The sequence below is a fragment of the Symphodus melops genome (genome assembly GCF_947650265.1).
Source record: "Symphodus melops genome assembly, chromosome: 1".
Taxonomy (NCBI): Eukaryota; Metazoa; Chordata; class Actinopteri; order Labriformes; family Labridae; genus Symphodus; species Symphodus melops.
In genome coordinates, this window is record NC_136691.1 from 8605533 (window position 1) to 8625279 (window position 19747).

At 41.4% G+C, this 19747-nt stretch overlaps 1 protein-coding gene across 3 annotated transcripts in view; it reads left to right on the forward strand.

Annotated features, from left to right (window-relative positions):
* Positions 1–19747, forward strand: part of LOC306832873 (pleckstrin homology domain-containing family G member 1) — a 63744-nt gene that overhangs the window by 32030 nt on the left and 11967 nt on the right. For all 3 annotated transcript variants that reach the window (XM_079357893.1, XM_079357895.1, XM_079357894.1), the window contains exons 2-4: positions 7784–8355; positions 13013–13113; positions 13997–14066. In XM_079357893.1, the coding sequence (XP_079214019.1) occupies positions 7784–8355; positions 13013–13113; positions 13997–14066 (743 nt within the window). The remainder of the gene's footprint in view (positions 1–7783; positions 8356–13012; positions 13114–13996; positions 14067–19747) is intronic.

The window sequence follows — 19747 nt, forward strand, 5'->3', positions numbered from 1 at the left end:
CTGCAGCTCTGCGGAGGGGAGGGCACTTTGCAGAGAGGGGGGAGAGTTCTCATTGGAGTTTTAGGAAAACAAACCAGTCATGTTCTAACATTACATATTAAAGACATGGATGCAGGAATGTCCAGTGGCGATGTTTTCCTCGGTGCCGAAATCCCGAGAATGAGGCTAGTGTGTCACACTTGGGAGGAGTGAGCAAAGGGTGTGAGCAGTGAGGGGTCACATGGGTGGGTGTGAGATGTGTCTGAAAATAGGGAGGTGTAAGTTTGCTGTTGGACATTTCTGTCCCGCAGAGGCTAAACACCGGTGCTGTCAGCGAAAAGAGCTCCACGCACATTCCTCCATGATGTCCACAGTGACAAACAGAGGTGTGCTTCTCAAGGACTTAAGCCTTTAATTTGCCATTTCTGAAAATAAGAAGGTGTCAACGTGTGTGAATGTGCCTGTAAATGATGAATGTTTGTGTTTTTGAAGGGGAAAAACCTGGAGAAAAAGCCATTTGTTGCTTCTTCGCGTTTGCAGCTGTTGGTGTATTTACTCGAGCTGTGTTTTGCGAGCCAATGAAAGCCACAGAAGTCCATAAAGATGCACTGTCAATTTTAAACTTCTGTCCCTGCCAGTTGTGCTGTGTTCAGATATTTGAAGCCGTCTTATTAATCGCATTTTCTTTCTCCATCCATCCTCCCATACATCTGCATTTTAATGTGGGCCCTAAGCCTGCTCAGCTCTCTGTTCTTTCATTGTTGAATTTGCCCAGGTTTAAACCCCGCCTCTTGTCTCCAATCCCATCCCTCGCCTCTCTCCGTCTCTCTCCCACCTCTGCCCTCTCTCTTCTTCCGCCCCTTGCTCCTCCACGGTTGTTGGTCGGTGGTGTGAAATCCTGAGTGACACTTTAAGGTCCTCAGCGTCAGTTGTGATCAAGCCTGCGTCTCTATCAGAAACGGAGAGCAGGCGCAAGGTGTGGTGCCGTAACGAAATGGGCAGAAACCGGATTAAGGCTGTCTGAAGGTTGTACATAATGCTGTGAAAGATAGAAGCTTTGTTTCCAGTAGAATTTCGATGGAGAAGTCCAGTTCTCAAAGGTTAAAGGACCATTAAAGGCGGGATTCAACAGGAGGCAGAGCCAGGAGGAAAGAGAGAAAAGGGAAGGGAGTGGGTGGTGTTTGACCTTTGGCCTTTCATCTCATCTCTTCTTCCTACTTTCATTCCTTTGGGTCATCTCCTCCTCATTTCTCACTCTCCCACTGACGCACATGTCCCCTTGTCATCATGTTTCCCCATTCTTCTACGTTTAAAAAGTGCAGCTAAAAGTTTACCAAGATGCAGCGAAATTAAAGACAAAAGCGGCCAGACTGAATACTGTCACTTTAAACTGTTGCTTGCATAAAAAAAACCAACAACTCTTTATTGTTTACATCAAACCCCCTCTGCATTCTGTTCAATGCACTTGGGTTCCCTGGGACTGCAGAGTCAGCAATTATCTGCCTGGCATTGAACTCTTTTGCCATCTGGTAGCCCTGGTGCAGAATAAACAGGAACACACACGGACAAACACGGTTGATTGTCTGGTCCTCTCACCGGGGGAGGAAATCTCTTTAACCCTAAATACAGATCATGTCTGGTTAAAATTAAAGCTATCTCTTTTTTCAAACTACTCCTATGAAGTTAAACTTTGAACCTGTAAGTGTGGTGTATTAAATGTCTTCCTGCTTGCACGAGACCAGCAAGTTACCAATTAACACAAAATTGTGCTCTTGAGAGTAAAATGATGATTCAGTGTTACCCTGTGTAAATTATTCCAGAGATTGTCCTGCTGTGTGTTTCCTGACATTCAAATCCTGCATGTTTGCGGAGACAAACTTCTGTTAAGGAAATATTGAAACATAAACCTACAATAACCTGGTTTTAGATGGACATCATCTTGTTTTAAAAGGATTAGGAAAGGTCTGTTGTTCAGTGTGTGAATGCAGAAATCTGCATTTCAACTCGAATGAAGGCATCTCCAGAAAGTCTACGCCCACTGTGATTTCCTCTCCGATGAGGTCCAGTCATTTGAATAGGGAGCGTTATGAACACATGTGCAGTGTGCACCAAATGCAAATATAAGCCCAGGAGGTCTGCAGCCATAGATACACACTGACCCGCCTGTGTGTATTTTTATATAGTAAAGTACATGCTCAGAGAAGGATGGTCCGAGCTAAGAGGAATTTCCTGGAGCTCATATGGAGACAGAGAACAGTTACTACAAGATCAGTCAAACGTATGCTGTGTGGCTGAATGTATTAGAGGAAAAGGGAGAAGAAGAATGGCAGGAAGGGAGAAGGAAAATGGCCGGAATGATCAATGAAAAAGTGGAAACAAAAAAGTGATGTTGTGGCTGATTGTGTCCATTGCAAATGGCTCCTTTTTGTCATTTCGTCTCATTCAACAGTGTAGAAAGAGATTTCTTCAGTGTCCACACCAATGGGAAAGTAGTAACTGAAGGAGGGAAAGTTGTTGGTAGAAATCATAAATAAACATAAAAGATTTTTGCTTTTTTTTTTCTTCCCCAATAAGCAAATCCACTGTGTGTGGTTTCTTTTTGAAAAGTGATTAATTGTGGTTGGAAATGTGCTGCAAGGTTCTTCTGCAAACCATTTGTAGTTTTTGAAAAGTGCCTTTTCTTCTTACTTGATTTCATAAAAAACATTTTTGTACTCTCTAAATCCAAGATGAGTGTTCACACACGCATGAAATAATTGTTGTTATTTATGTGTCTGAAGATATCGCACAGCAGCCTAAATTGTTGGACTCTAATGGACTCTCACGAACCCCAGTACAGACTTCCAATGTTGCAACAGAAGAACTTAATTCAAGTCTGTGGTTTTGGAGGTCTAATCCTCAGCATATGCTGGTCACTGTAATAATGCGTTACGCCAAACTGGTGCTCAACTTGCTCGATGCAGTCAGCCAAGTCCAATGTCAGCCTTCAGATCTAGCCAAACCAAGTGTGTATTTTCCAAATTTAGATTCTTTTCCCCACGAGATCCCGTCCTTGCCTTCATTGTGTTTTGTTGCTGAGGGATACTCCCTGCTAGCCATGTGTAAGCTGTCTTACTTGAACCAGCACACATCACATTTTCAGTTTGTAAAATGTGTTTTACACCCAGTACCCCTGAAATCAAAATGTATACCGTGATGTTTTTGTATCTGTACTTCATGCAAATATGCATATGGCCGAATTGTTCACCTAAATGTCCACACAGGATGTTCACGTCTATCAGGAAAAAAAATGTGAAGGTCATATGGCTGTAAAGAGACGAGGGTTTGCTGACCTCTCCAGAGCAAAGAGCACTTCAGGTGGCCGTAAAGTGTGCAACTGAAGTGGACGGGTTAAGTTTAGTATGAGTCATTAAACTTGGCTGGACAGGTAGTGAGGCTTTAAGTTGACTTCATCAGTGGAGAGAGGAGTTATCATGTCTCACTTTTGGCTGATAGTGTCTTATCTTTAGCACCAATAATGCTAATTTTAAGTTGTTTGGGAAGCTTTTATTGCAAATGAAAATAAGAAAGGTACAATACATGGTCTCCAGATCAGTCGTTTTGTCTTTTAAAGTTAACAAAATGTTAAAACAAGTTTTCCCTCATTTGCACAAAACAGGTCACTGGAAGATCCACTCCTATGTTATTTGAAAACAAAAACAAAAATCCCTGTTACAAAAAAATCACTCACTTATGTAATTTGAGTCTGTCTTTATTTCTGGAAATGCAGCAAATGATCAAAAGTGACAAGAGTGTAGATTTAACATGGATCAGTTGCTTTATTGATATTGATATTTTTGAAAATTAAAACCCTTTTCATAATAATCAAACAATCAATAATCTAATAATCAAACTGCACAGGTATCTTCATGTCTTAAAATAAAACAAGATTTGTGCATTACACAAAAAACCCCACCACATGTGACTAGCAATTTTGCCAGTGTTTTGTGTTCTCTCTGTGTACATAGTCTGCCCAGGCCTCAGACTGCTTCTCGCTGTTTGCCTTCCAGACAGGCCTGATGTTCAACATTATTAAACTTGGCTGTGAAAGAGCCCCAGCTCTTTTGTCATCTTAAAGTCAAATGAAAGCCAGATATTGAAGCCAGGTTATTTAAGCACTCGCTGGTTCAGTCCCTTTCTAGTTTGGCAGGAAACAAAGCTCTCACACACTATCCTAATCCTCTCGCATGCACGGACCTGTAACACACACACACACACACAAACACACACACATGCACAGAGGAGAAACAGTCCCAACCTGCATGCTAAGGAGCATAATTAGAGATCATTTACAAGGATCAGGTTGAACATAATGTGGACGGGAGGTAACTAAAGCTTGGCCATCTCTGTCTGTGTGTGTGTAGAGGAGGGGGTTGAGCTTGTTGTGTGTGTGTATGTGTGCGCACACGTGTACTGGAGCCAGTTCACCCAGGAAACCGTCAGGGTGTGCCCAAAACATGAAGTTTGGAAGGTGGGAAGGAGGGCTTGGGCAAATACAAGATGGAGCAATTCGCCTCTGTGATGTTTGAGTCTCACTGCAAACGGAAACACATGGCTCCTTTGTATTTGCTCTACTTGCGTGTGTGTGTGTGTGTGTGTGTGTGTGTGTGTGTGTGTGTGTGTGTGTGTGTGTGTGTGTGTGTGTGTGTGCATTTGTGCGTGTGTGCATACTCTGCTTTTTCACCATATCTAGTTGAAAAGGCAGGTGTGAGGACCTTCAGGTTATTAGCTTGGTTAATGTTATCTCTGTAGTGATAAGCTTAATGCATTTCGTGTGAAACGTGCACACACAATAAATAAAGATAAAGTTACATAACTTTCAAAGATAAGGAAGAATAAACCATAGATTTGTCAAAGAGCTAATAAAATGGTCAGTTAGCTATTAATGCCTTGGTGTGAAATGTAATATAATCCTTTGCTCATTTTAACTAACTTGAAAGCAGTGTTGCTTATTAAAATGTCAAGGCTATTAAGTTTAAGGATTTTCATTCACCACATCCTGTCTGATCTGTAATTAATCAAAAGTAGGTCAGTCTTGGGAGTACAAACATCTGAATGGACACGCACCATTGACATGGACAAGCAGTGAATCAGTTCCAAACTTTTCTGAGGAAACGTTTTCATGCCGCCTCAGTTTTTGGATGCTCTATTCCTTTTTAGTTTTCCTTGGCACAGCAGTGGAGCAAAATTAAATTATGAGAAAACTGTTATTCAGCACATCGGATATTCACATTGACAAGAGCTTGATACGAGGGCCCTTATCAAACTTTTGGAATCAAATTGAAGTCCCAAAAACATTGCAGTTCCCGCATTCCCTTATTATCTGTCTAGCATGTAATGATAATTGTTTGCCCTGTCCAACATCAAAGAGCAGATGAAGCAAAGTTAGCTGTCAGCAAAGAAAGTGGAGCTGCTAGCATAAAGGCTTCTTATACGCTCAGGATTTGGTGAACAAAAGATAGATTAAAGAACATTAATAACTACAGTTAAACAATGTAAATTTATGAAAATAGACTTCATTGCTTTCTCATCAACAGTAAGAGGAGATGAATCATCAGTGAGTTGGTTAGTTGCTAGATAAGCCCAACATATAGCATAAACTGAAAGCAGAGGTAAACAGCTAGCCTGGCTAAGAGAAATATTTACTTACACCTCTGAAGCAGAGTGAAGAAATAAGAACAAGTTCTAGCACATATCTCAATTTTTTTGTTTTTTATTTTTGTAATAAAACAATTAGATTCAACCTGTTAAGTACTTTAAAGGTGTAGCAAAGCACTGTTTAACTTGTTGTTTCTCCTTTACAAATCTTCACACTAAGCTAAGGGAACATGAGATCTGCTTTGCACCAAACACGCAGAAATGAAAGTGATGTAAAGTGATCTCACGTTACTCTTGGTCAGAAGATAATTAAGCCCTTTTTCTGAAACCTACTCAGTTTAATTGCTTCCAGTCATCTGCCGATACCCTTTTACCATCACATATTTATAGAGTGATAATTGGTCAATTGTGATGTGGTTAAAAACCTATTTTTAACTGTGTGAGATACTTTATATGAAGCTAAAGTGGAAACATGACATTTCAGTTTGTGAACTCAGTATCAATAAAGACCTGATGGCTGCCAAAACCAAACCTGTGATCTTTCCACCAGAGACAAGTCTTACAAGCATGCCTGCTGCTTTACACTCTTAAAAAGAGGTGTCACCTTAGCAAAAAGACCTCTGAGGTACCTATTTGAAAGGTGAGAGACTATGTACAGGGATTCTTTGTACTTGTTCTCAGCATCACGTTTCATGTTTTTGAACTTCTGAGTCTGTGATCTTCAGAGCTTTGAAGTGAAACGAGCTCAGGCTGAGCTGGTGCTGCTGGCAGCAAGCACGGCTTTGTCCTATAGGGCACTGGGTCTCTGTGTTGCCACAACACTAGAGCTGCCGAGGTCACTGGTGTATCAAGCTTTGATGATAAAGACTGGTGTCAAACTCCCACTGGGCTAGTATGATGCTGTCTAATGTACTTCCCTTGCTCGTTCACTGTGTTTTAGGTAGTTACTCTATTTTAGCCTCTCTAAAAAGCAAAATTGGAAAAAGTTGGAAAGCTTCAGTCTGAATGACTTCATGTGTGGTTTTACTTTAGCTGGCCTAACTGTGGGACCTTCTGAGGGACGGTAATCTTATCTTAATGGATCTCTCCACAGACACAAGGTTGAGAGCCAGTTTGGCACAGGCTTCGTGCCAAACAGACTCCTGCAGTTGCACACACAAACTCGTCTCTCCTCCATGTAAATAGGGCTTTCATTCATTGCTTCAGAGTGGAGAGTTCTCGGTATTACACTGTTAATCCAGTCATTAAACTAGATCTTTTCATCAGTCTGCAGTAGAAATACTCGCGTACTGACAAACAAATTTACAACTTGAACATTTGTGTGTTGTTTTTTTGTGTCAATGCACATAAAACATTTCTTTGGTTGGAACTGAAGACAGCCTGTGAGGGTTACTAGTCCTTACATGCTGTTGGGTCAGTTGAACTTTGGTCGGACAGAATGTCAGGAATTGCAGCCCTAAACAGGTAGAGACTGTGTGAATTTAGAAGTGGCATTGAACATGTTGGAAGTCACACACAAGGAGTCTTTTAGCACTTAGTTTGAAAGAGAAAAATAGAAGGTCTGTCGAATGTGCAAATATCATTTGGACTTGGTTAAGTTCCTGTTTGGACTTTCCAGTATGACTAAATAATGACTTTAGTCTGAAAAGCCATGCTATTTCCTTTAAACAAACGCAACTCATTAAATGTGATATGTAATTAATAATCCAGTAGAATTGTGTGCTAACAGCCATTAATGGCACTGATTACCTGTCTATCTTGTAAGATTTAAACATCATCTTGAACGCGTTTCATGCGTGGTTCTTGATAGCACAAAGTAGGGTGGTTGTTGTTCATTTAGTTGTAAAAAATGCTTGAATTTTGAAAGCAATTGCCTTGGCATGCCTTGGACATGCAGATTGTCGATACGTTGGTATATTTGACCTACATTGCTGCCCTGGTGTCGGCCTTTTTTACGAAAGTCAGTGGTTTCATTGCAATTAATTAGAAAGCTTGTGCGCATGTGTTTATGCCATTCTTGCCTTTCAGAGACCCTAACAGTAAAGTAGGACCTCAAAGTGAACTGTACAATGGAAGAATTGTATTTAAAAGACTGGCAATATATTTGAAAAAAACAAAAAAAAAGTGTGTTAATGAGACTCTTTCTTTCTCTTATTTTCCTCACTAGATGACTATAATTACCTGCCGGAAGTGTTGCCTCCTCTTCCTGAGGTTCCGGACTCTGGCTCGGTCCTGAGCTCCGTTGACTTACCAGCCCGCTGCCTTCGCAACCCAGCGTTCCTCCACACTTCCTCGCGCTACTGCTCCGCCCTCAGCATGGACTCCTCTCCTGACAGCGCAGAGAGACCCGTCAGCTACAGCTCCACGTCTTCCTCTGCTTCCTCCCGAGACAGTCACTGCTCACTGGGAAGCCGCTCGACCCTCGTCTCTGCCCCTCACTGTAACCCAGTAACCTCAGACCGGGACTCCGGGGCAATTCGGCTGGAACTGGTCCCGGCCCGGCAGCTGGGATGCCGGGAAGAAGATCACAGGAATGACACGGGGGTAGATGCAGGGAAGGGACAGAGGAGACAAGGCAGTGCACAGACACCGACAGAACATTCAGAGCCAGGACTCGGCACAGATGGAGGAGAGAGGACAGGGCAGGTGCAGGGACCCAAGACATATGTGGACAGGGTGGTGCAGGAAATACTGGACACAGAGAGAACCTATGTCCAAGACTTGCGCAGCATTGTAGAGGTAAGGAACCTCAGCCAAAGTCTTATCTTAACCAAACACAACCAGTGAAAGAATGTAGGAGCAAAAGAAGTTGGCAGGAGTTCAACCTTATATGAGCATATTTGGCAGATCATCAAATGTTGAATGAGGCCTTGTACAAATGTGTGCTTTTGGAGATTGTATGACTTGTATTCATCCACAAAGTGTGTTACTAACAAACATGATTAATAGGGAATAACTTTTATTTGTTCCCATCTTATTATCTGGACTTGTTTACATTAAAGCAATGTAAGGAGGTGAAAGTAACAAGTACAGTTGAATTAATGAAGTATTTTTCAGACTGCTGGATTAATTACACAGCACCTGTTAAATGAACATGCAGCACAAAGTACTTCAAGTACAAAGAGAAGGAAAAAGAATAAAAAATGACTGCAACAGATAAGATTTTGCTATTTTCGTGAAATTTGCAGTAAAAACAACACTATGTTATGAAAAAAAAAAAAAATCTCTGTAAAGTGAAAAACGACAAAGTAAACATCAGGGAATCACCATGTTTAAAACTGAATAAAAATTCGATTTGAGAAATAACATTACTCAGATTGAAAGGAATGCTTCAAAATAGAAGTCCAACATTGTAAATATAAAAACCTTAGGATGACCTTACTGACTGTTCCAAGTCAATGAAATGAGACTTGAAATAAGAGCTTTACTCCTTTTTATCTAGTTTCAATTTTTTCTCAGCAAAAGTTTGACTTAAAGTACAGTTGATATCCAAGCTGAAGTGGAAAGTCATAAAAGTGCTTCATTCCAGCTGGTTTGACCTTGGTCTTTGCAGGGGGGAATACAGGTGCTTTAAATCACCAGATAACACACGCATACTTCATGTCTTTGTGGTTTTCCTTACACACGTGACACACACTGCTTCGTTGCCTGACACAATAAGATCACCTGCGCTAACAGGCGGGGTTTGGCCAAGATACACGACACCAGTGCCTTTGTGCTGCAGGCACAGGCCCACATTCAAAACCTTTATGTTTTTTTGTTGTTTTTTATACACAAAACTGTATGCACACACTCAGATACATGTGCTCCTTTTTCTGAGGTTGGCTTTGAACTGAGAGGATACACATTGCCTCTGGGTAGAGCTTTAGCTGCTTTGTTAAGGATTGGGTGAAGTGGTTTACTTCAAAGGTTGCTCTCCTTTCTCTTTGTTTTCTTATTCAGCTGTTTTTTGTTCTCTATGGAACTGAAAATTCACATCATCAGTGCTCAAATGTGGTGCACACATGTTATGCATGTTTTGCATTTGAGTTCAGAAAATGGCTTTCTTCTGCATGTGTTGTAGGGTTTGCGATGCATGCATGTGCCGGAGCTTGGCCCATTTTTCCCATATCCTCCCTCTTCACAGTGCATCCTCCCCCTATTTAAGGCTGTTGGTTAATGTGTGTGTGTGTGTGCGCGCTTTTATGCGTCTGTTATTTAGGGTTAAAAAAGGTTAATTGTGTTGTCAGTGGAGAGCGAGAAACTCATTTCTCCAGAAGAGGGGTTGGAAGGGAGTTGTAGATTTTTTAGTTTTGGCTTGTCACTCCTGATCTATGTCCCATCCTCGTCTGCTCCTCCTCCCTCTCCTCCCCTCTTTAGGTGAGGAAGAAAGGAAAAGGGAGAGGAAGGTAGTTTTGACGGATTTATCTCTGAGATAACAATGTCTAAAGTAGGTTAGAAAAACCCAGAACAGTGCTTAGGAGCTTGACTTAATAACCCTCTGCTGCCTCTAACACTCTGCAGACCACCCACTCCTGGAAGACCCCACTTACAGGGTAGGCCAGCATATTCTTCAGCAGGGAAAAGACACATGCATTAAGGCTTTCCTCACCCCTTTAATGACAGTTCCAGTGAGTGCACAGAGGATGGATTGCACTGATTGTATCTGTATGAATAGAGCTTTTAACATGGCGGTTTAGTCCAGCACTGACCTGTCTGTTATCAGCACTGTCCTGTGGGAGCCGCTCCTGCAACCCCTGTTTCAATAATCTTTTAGTCCATGCTGCTTCCTGCAATGGAAGAGGGTGTGACAGCCCTAACACAAATATTTACCCAGACTCCCCCTGGGCTCACCTGTGTTTCATCTGTCAACGCGGGGTAGTGATCCACACATCGCACCCACACTGTGCCTGCCTGTATGTGAGTACAGTATATATCAGCATCATACCTTTTGCCAGTGAATGTAATATTTTACTGGCCCTGAGAGCTCAAAGTTCTTCAACTTAAGAAAACAAGGTCTTTGAGTATTTAGAAAAGCGCTATATAAAACTAATGTATCATAATTATTATTTTTTAAACCGACAGATAAAAATTAGATCCAGAAAATATCTTCACCAATGTAAAGATTGAGGCACAACAGGAAACGAAAACAAGTGCGAAAGGAAAACAACAAACCAAACAACATATGGCATGTTCACTTTTGTCTTCCCCATTTCAACATCTGTTGTTTTCTAACTAGATTCCATTCTGTTCTGAGCCATTTGTGCCATTTCTAATTGTAATTCTTCAACTTTTTTTCTCAAATAAGTTTAACAGTTCATTTGTTTGCATTTTTCCTTTTTGGGCACCTGATCATATTTTTGTGCAGAGTTGAATTTGTTTGTTGTTTGTTGGGTGTGACCATCCCAACCAACCCCCACTCCTCCCTTTGGCTCGATCAGTGCGTGTAATGAGGCCTGTCATCCACAAACAGCCTCAAACACACAGAGCTCTGATCTTTCCGTCCCTCTTCCTGTCTTCTCCCCTTTTTTTCCGCCCCGAGAGCTGCACCACATGGCCACTGCAAATTGAAGTTGACCATAAGTTTGGAGATAAACTGAGAGCATTGCTTGATGAAGGTTCTGAATGTTTGCACTCGGCTTTGTCTGGAGGAATGACTTCCTACTGCGGTCAGACTCCGAGTGAGGGATGTTTTTAGTGTGTACTTGCTGAGGTTAATGGTTAACACCAGAAGGTATCAAGTTTGTACATGTTATGACTGATGCTTAGCTGTGTGTGCGTGTGTGTGCAGGTTGGTGTGTGTGTGTGTGTGTGTAGGTGTGTGTGTTCCTTGTTTGTTTGGTATGATGACTGAAGGTCTCAGGCCGGGTCAGATCCATGGCCCATGGCTAATACAGCATCAAATTACACATAACCTCCGATAGTCAACACATCTTAACACATTCCTATGATGTGACCCCTGCCAAAACCACCAACCTGCCCTTCAGTCGTGCGGTGAAAGTAAAATTCTAAAAGAAGAAAACATACAAATAAATCTTGGCCGGAAGCTCTTGTATAACCTTGAAACTCTTAACTTTCAAGATGTCTGTCTTCTTCTCCATTCTTTAATTTAGATGAAATCATAGTCCCTTTTTACATCCATCCCCTCCCTGACTCAAACTTAGGCTAAATTATTATTATTATTGATATTATTATTAACGTTAATGATTGTAAATACATTATCTGGAACAGAAATCAGCATGTCAAACACTGGAAGTGAAGCAAACAGACTGATGAAGGAGAAAAGTGCAGGGATGACAGTTTTTGCTAGCTTACGTTTCCTTCTTGCTAGCAGTGCACTGTTGCTTTGTGCTGTTATCATATAAAACCCTAAATCAGCTTTTGCTGCCGCTCAAATGCTAATGCTTCTTTGTAAGATACAGTTTTAGAGAATAAGATTTAGGGTGGGGTAAAAAATAAAGTACTGAAACTATGTGTCGACTGATAAATTAGCAGATAACCAATTTTGCCTTTAGGTCTGTATTAGAGGTATTTCTCAAACTGGCATTGGTACTGGAACTACTCAACAGAAAGCAACACCTCCATGCTGAGTTTCTGCTCGTCTACCTGTCTTCCTCGCTCCAGCTTTCACTTTCTTGCTGCGGGCTACATGGAGACCTGAGGCCTCTGCTGTGTCAGCACTCCCTGCTAACAACATTATAGAGGATAGAGGGAGAGATAAGAACCAGACTAAAATCTGCTCCAATAGACTTATATCTGACATTTTTCAGAGCCATGTGAAAACCTGTATCCTCAGCATTCTTTCACTCAGGGGTTTATTTACACTAAACCTGATGACCTGTCTTATTTCCTTATCCAGCTGTTGACATAAAACAGCAATGGAGGGATTGGCCAAATGAGCTTTCTTTATCTAGATTATACAAAGCTATGACAGATCATCTCATACATAGTGTTGCCTTTGTCTCTCTTTAATTCTAGAGCTTCATTGATGTATGAAATAAAAGCATTAAAGCACATTTTTACACAACCAGAGTGAATTTTAGTGTCACAAAATATTCTTAGTGCAATTAAAAGTAAAAAATACAATCAAACCAAACTAGATTTGATGAATAAGTCATTCTTCAATAAATACATTATTAAAGATCACCTCGCTGGGATAATTTAGAATATTGATCAAAAGTATGCAGGAGAGTTGCCAGAAGTCACATTGCTAATGCTTAAGTGCTATGAGTCATACTGAAAAGAAATGTCAGTGAAGCAGCCTAAAATAATGACTATTATGCTTTCATTGACATTCAAATTAAAAGGAAAATCACAAGCAATGAATTATGTTGCTCTAACATAACTGCATCTCTCTCTCTCTCTCTCTCTCTCTCTCTCTCTCCCTCTCTCTCCCTCTCCCTCTCTCCCTCCCCAGGATTACTTGGAGTGCATCAGTAACCAGTCTCGTCTGGCGTTGAGCTCTGAAGATAAATGCTCTCTGTTCGGAAACATCGATGACATTTACCACTTTAACAGGTACATCATACTGCTCAGCTGCAAACTACAGACCTGTGTCAGATGTGATGCTGTGTTTAAGTCACATGGGATCAGTGGTAGACTGGAAACATGCCTGCTTTTATGATTAAACAAATAAATAATAAATAAAGCTTTATTTCTATCATATGTAGTATGTGATTAACCTCATGAAATATTACACAAAAACAAATGGCCTTGTGTCCTGGACAAGCCAAAAAAAAAATAGTCCTGTGAATAGTAAAACTGGGTCGAGCCACCTGTTGATTTGTGGGAAGGACATTGATGTGCAGTCAGGTGTGTGTACTTGTAATAAGTCTCTGTCTCCATATTTGTGTCCTCCGGCACCGCTCGTAACTCTGTGTGTTTTTGTTTGTGTGTGTGTGTGTGTGTGTGTGTGTGTGTGTGTCGTCCTATACAAAACGGCTAGTTGAGCATCAGCCGCGGTGGTCTGGAGACTCGCACCCGTCTCTCCCACCTATTCATTTCTCAGCTGTCACGCCCACACACACTGGCCAGTTAAAGGAAGCATAAAAGCAGTTTAAAGTGGTCACAATGACCTCATGCTTTAGTCATGAAACAATAACTCCCGACAGGGGTCTTTTTTGTGCTATTACACACACGCACACATTCTGTCCACAGATACACACAGGAGCTGCCTGATTGAATTCATGGAAGTTTCTCATGTGTTGACAGCCAAATGACCTTAGACCTAATTTCTGTACCCAGGGTGACTCTTACTGCTGAAATGCACAGTTTATTGGAACAGTGCATTGTGGGAGAGACGTTTTTTAAGAACACATGCTGTGTGATATAGACATGAGGGATATGAGGTGCACAATTTTGCATGAAAAACTGATTTGTTTGAGCTCTGTGTTTGTTTCAGGGACCTTCTTCATGATCTTGAGAAGTGCAACGCTGACCTTGTGGCCATTGCAGAGTGCTTCGTTTCAAAGGTAAAGAAGACCGCCTCCCTTTCTGCTGTTTTAGCTAAACCTCCTCATGTAGCCAAGGTAGTGGAAAGCATACTGTTAGTACTACGCGAGCATTGTCGTATTTGTACTTCGGCTTTAGTAAACTCTGTGAGTACAACTTCCACCACTGTCTGTCTCTCAGCCCACATGCACACTCCTCCACTCCTTGACCCAACAGCTGCTTCAGTGACACATGCACTCAAAGACGTACACTGGACAGAAAATGAGAAACAGGCAATGCTCTATTATAAGATCGAAAATAAACAAAGATCAGATGAAGACGCAGCTGGAAGTCAGTTAAGATTATTAAAGCTGGAATCATGATTTTGGAGCTAGGAATGTGAGTTTAAAGAGCAACAGGGGGGGAGCAAGGAGGAGTGTCATGTCTAAAGGAATTTAAAGGGCGGTGCAGATATGTAATCACCTTTTTTTACTGGAGGGGTATAATGGCAGGGCTTCGTCAAGAAGAGCTGGATTCAGCAATTCTGGTCACAGTATCACTAGTCTGTGTGTGTGTGTGTGTGTGTGTGTGTGTGTGTGTGTGTGTGTGTGTATATGTGTGTTTCAGCATTAATTCTGCTCCTGCTTCTTGTAAGTCCATGCCTTGAAAAAGAAATCGCATGATTATGTCCCATGATGTGCTGCATTCCTGCACTTCCTCTAAAAGTCCTAGCATTCCCTCCCTACCCCGCTGCAATTACACCCAATACCACAGAGCAACTGTCTGACCATGTTTATAAAAAAACCCAGGCATGTCAGCATCACAGACACCCTAAATACGGCAGCTGTTGTTGAAACACGACAGTTTTATAGCAGCCCACAGCAGCTCTCTGCATAATTAGCTCCATCCATAAACAAACTAGCACGATGACACTTCTGTAATTGACTGATTAATGTTACACAAGAAAAGGTTCCTCACCAGGAAGCTGCTTTTGGATAATCTAGTATTGATAGAAGAAGTATTCGTTGTTTGTTTATAAAGTATAACAAGTATGACAAATGTAGTAAAACACCCTCATGGTATTTACTGTGTGGTTTGTCTGGGGGTTGAATTATGGTCAAAACAAACTAAAGCTGAAGCTTTTTTTTTTTTCTTCATTAAATCGCATTGTGCAACTGTTTCCTCATTAGGCAGGAATCTTTATCTAAATGTCCACTGAAATACATGCTTAACTTTTACTGGATGTGTCGTAGACCTCCAATCAAAGTCGCACACAAATACACATAAACAACTGTGAAACCTTTCCAGCTCTGTCTTGGACTCTGTACTTTTTATTCTACCTTTCACTTCAAGCTGATCCATGAATCCATGTTTTTTCAGTATTTGGGTATTGGAAAAATGAAATTCAACAAAATGAGTTAATTTGCATAGACGTGCTTTATCTTCAATAAATAACCATAGTCAGTTGTGTACATAAAGGTCATTTACTATGAAAGTAATCGTAAAAGAATTGTACTTATTTATGATCATTTCGTCCTCTGCTCACTGTTTTTACTTTGTGTATCACACTCACCCTTTCACATACTGATGGCACATGGTGCTATGCAAACTTATTATTAGTTTTAATTGTGTTTTGCCCAAGGACACTGAGATGTGGACTACTGGAGAGCGACTCTTAAATCTGAACCACAGCCGCCCCATGACCTAAAGTTAATCTCTTCACTTCGTCAGTTTGTTTAGACCAATTTAGCCCAACCAGGCATTTATTATATTAGGCATACAGGTTTAAACAAAACAGTCTTACACAGCCAGAGACTGACTTGCTTCACTTTGACATGAAAACAGGATCTTTCCATTAACTTTGAAATCTCATTCTTGACCTGCAATTTGTAAAAAACAAGAAATGTATGAAAAAGTCCCACTACAAGTTCCATAAGTAGCTGCTGCAGAGTTTTCAATTATATATCACTCTATTCAAAAAGGCTCAGGAAGTTTGTTTGATACGATCTAGACCTCAAGAATATCAGTGGTGAGTTGTTTTGCCAAACATGCTTCTATGCTAAGACATCCAAAATCAGGAAATTCCTTCATCTACTCGTATTAGACATAGTGAGGAAGAAGACAAAGAAGCTGTAGATGGTGAAAGCACTTTTGTCCTCTTGTGTATTTGTGAATGTACATATTTTGGCTTCTGTAGAATTTCCAGTGAGTGGGTCACCCCGGACCATGAAGCCCCCTGTAGTTCCCCATGGGTTAAAAGTTCTGTCAAAAGTGTGTATGTGTGTGCGTGTGTGTGTGTTATAATTTTCACAGGCTGACTTCTGGTAAATGGTTTTGTAACCTGAACAGTAACTAGGGATCATTTGTATTGCTGCAGGTTAGTCACGGTTGCTAAGAATCCACAGAGAAAGAACCACAAGGCATGTATTTTCACTATCTATGACACACACACACACAGAGACACACAGGCGTGCACGCGCAACTAATACTTCAGCAGTCTCGGTAGCCAAGAATCACATCCCACACAGTGTTTGAAGATGAGAACGATCTAGTTGTAAATCTCCTCCTCTCTCTCAGATAATTGGCTATCTATCCTCATGTACCTCTTTGTAACTCTAAATCCAAACCGTGCGATGTGGCGATGTGTTGAGTAAGCCTTAAAGACTTTTATGTGCTGCTACTTGCTGACTGAAGCGCAATTACATGAAGGTCTTTACTTTCTGCCCCCCCCCCCCCCCCCTCCCCCTCCTCCCCCCTCACCTGATGACTCACTGTGATCACTCCAGTCTCGACACATCACAGCAGCAAACAAAACTGCTCTTTTCTTACTGAAATGATCTTTGGGTGGTGATAAGTGTCCTCTCCTTTTGGGTCACTGTGTTTTCATTAGCAGCCACAACTTTAAAAAAAAGTTTAAATCTTCTACATAATTTGTATCTCGATGCTTTGGAAAGGGACATGTTTTATTTTCCTCATGTCAAAGAGCCAGCTCACGGTTAAAACTCACATGCAACGTTGAAATCTGATGATTATAAGATGAGAGTGTAGTTGTATATATTTCCTACAAGAGAAGTTTATTACAGATTGAAGCTATTTCAGGGTGTATGGTTTCATGGCGAGGTTCAAAAGACTGAGCGCAGACATTCGTGCCCTGCACAAATTCCTATTATGTAGAACCATCTATGTATCTTGTGGTCTTGCTTCTAAAGTCCAGAGGCATATTAAGACTGTGTATTAGGAGAGTGTGTGTGTGTGTGTGTGTGTGTGTGTGTGTGTGTGTGTGTGTGTGTGTGTGTGTGTGTGTGTGTGTGTGTGTGTGTGTGTGTGTGTGTGTGTGTGTGTGTGTGTGTGTGTGTGTGTGTGTGTGTGTGTGTGTGTGTGTGTGTGTGTGTGTGTGTGTGTGTGTGTGTGTGTGTGTGTGTGTGTGTGTGTGTGTGTGTGTGTGTGTGTGTGTGTGTGTGTGTCATTGGAAATCGATGGTGGCACATCTGGATATGTTTAGGCCTGGTCTGTGGCTGCAGACTGCTGGAGACGAGGAGGAGGAGGGATCTGCTCTTCAATTTAGGATGGTTCCCACGGAGCACCTCAGGCTAACAAATCACTAGAGTCTGTCTCTGTGCATCAGACGGTCTGTGTGTGTTCTTGTGTTCAGTATGTTCCATATAAATGCACTGCTTGGGATCCTTTAGGTAGGTTATATTTTTAGCAGTAGTTTAATCAGCTGATGTATATTTACTGGCAGCAAGAAACAGAACAATTACACATATTTTCTGTCTGCACGGTAAGTTTACTGAGAATCACATGCGGGGAAATGTGCAGTAACCCTGTTGGCTTGTGTATGTGTGCGTTTGTGTATGTTCTGTGTGTGTGTGTGTGTGTGTGTGTGTGTGTGTGTGTGTGTGTACACTCTGAACCAGGACAACTTTCTGCCATCTGCCCCATGTGTTTACGAAGCTGCTTCCTGATAGTTGTCCGCATCCTGCAACCCCCGAGTGTTTATGGACACAAATAGAGACGAAATACAAAAATAATAACGATTCAAATTAGCAAAGTGTCCACAACGGAGGACTGAAACGAGTGCATACTAAAAACAGTTACAGAAGGTAGACATTTTTTAACTAAAGAAGATAAAGGTAAAGAGAATGAAGAAAAGATTCATTTTAGCTTGGTCGGACGTCTTTGATGTTCAGAGAGGCATGCAAGGTGGGAAACGTCTCAATTAAAGGGGTAGAGCTGAAATATGAGGGGATATATAATCCAGCCGAGACTTAAAGGCCGGTGTGCAGACTAATCACAAGCTACATGGTTGACTTTCAATTAAAAGCGATGAATGGAGGAGAGTGGGTGCCTTGTCTGTGGGCTCAGAGTGTGCAGAGCCATAAACATGAAATAAGGAGGCAGTCATCAGAAGTGCTCAGAGCCACTGCTTATACAGTGAAGTGTTCAACCAGTGATGAAGAGGACACGGCTTGACTTTTAAAACCATGCTGTTTGCCTTTGAATGTTTATTTTTCGGTCCCAGACGTCCACGGTGTGAAGAATTGTTCGGGGGATCTTGATGCTTGCTCTCTGATTATTTTAAAGCAACGCTGATGGGAAGAAAAAGAGAGCGCTCAAATGATCAACAGCATGACAAGAAAATGGTGTTAAGTGTTCAAAACGTAATCCAGACCTGTCCTGATGTTTAGAGTGATGTCTGTTGACTGCTCCTCACCCTGCAGTCTGTTTGGTGTGAAAGAAAGGCCTAATCCTAAAGTTCCTCGGTCAAAGTTCAAAATGTTTAACAGTCTGTCTCCATGTGTCAAAATGACAAAGTAACACACCTTCAGCTTTTAGCTATACTTCTGGACACCTGGAACTGTAAATGCTGTGACATTTAATTATCAACTTAAAGGAACAATATGCAACTCTGACTCATGGAGTTGAAAATTGCCACCGCAATCCCAATTTAAAGCGCTGAAGAGATCTGTCTCCCTCCGCCCCCTCCTGCTTAGAGCCGAAGTGCGCGCAGGTTGTCACGTCGCAGACGCTCAAGCTTCACTTTAACTTTTTTGTCTCTTCATCTGTAATATTTCTCCTAGTTTTGCCACTTCTGTTCTTCTTTCTGGAATTCATTAGAAAAAATGCCATGGCTTCTTAGTTGTAGAATCAGTTATATCTGAGCCAGTATGTTTGCCCACTTTTATCAGTGCAACACCTGATGGTTTGCACGGAAAACTGAGCGGTGTCCCAAAATGGCCATTAGGGGATGCCTTAAAAAAAAACGTCTGCCTTCTCTGGTCAAAACATAAACAAACAATTCAGCACGGGAATCAGAACTTAGAGGGACGACGTACTGACAAATGAGCTGTTGATAGGAAAACCATCACATCAACATAGCATGGTTCCTCAATATTTGATGATATAGTAAGGTGATTTTATGATTACATTCTGAACATATCTTACATATTGGACCTTTAAGACATTGATGTATCTAAAGTGAATGAACACATTTGGACCACTTTCCCACCTGTAATTGAAATGTAGATCTCCATTTATGTACAATGTAGAAGTGAAGAAAGCCTAAGCATGTTGGTGAACATTAGGATGACAGGCATGTTAGCTTTGCGTCTGAGAGCTTGATCACATACTATAAGAAGCCACTGGCCTCACAGTCCAATGTTGATAGAAATCTAAAGATGCCAGCAGTTTATTTACTGTCTATCTGTCATGATGTACCCGC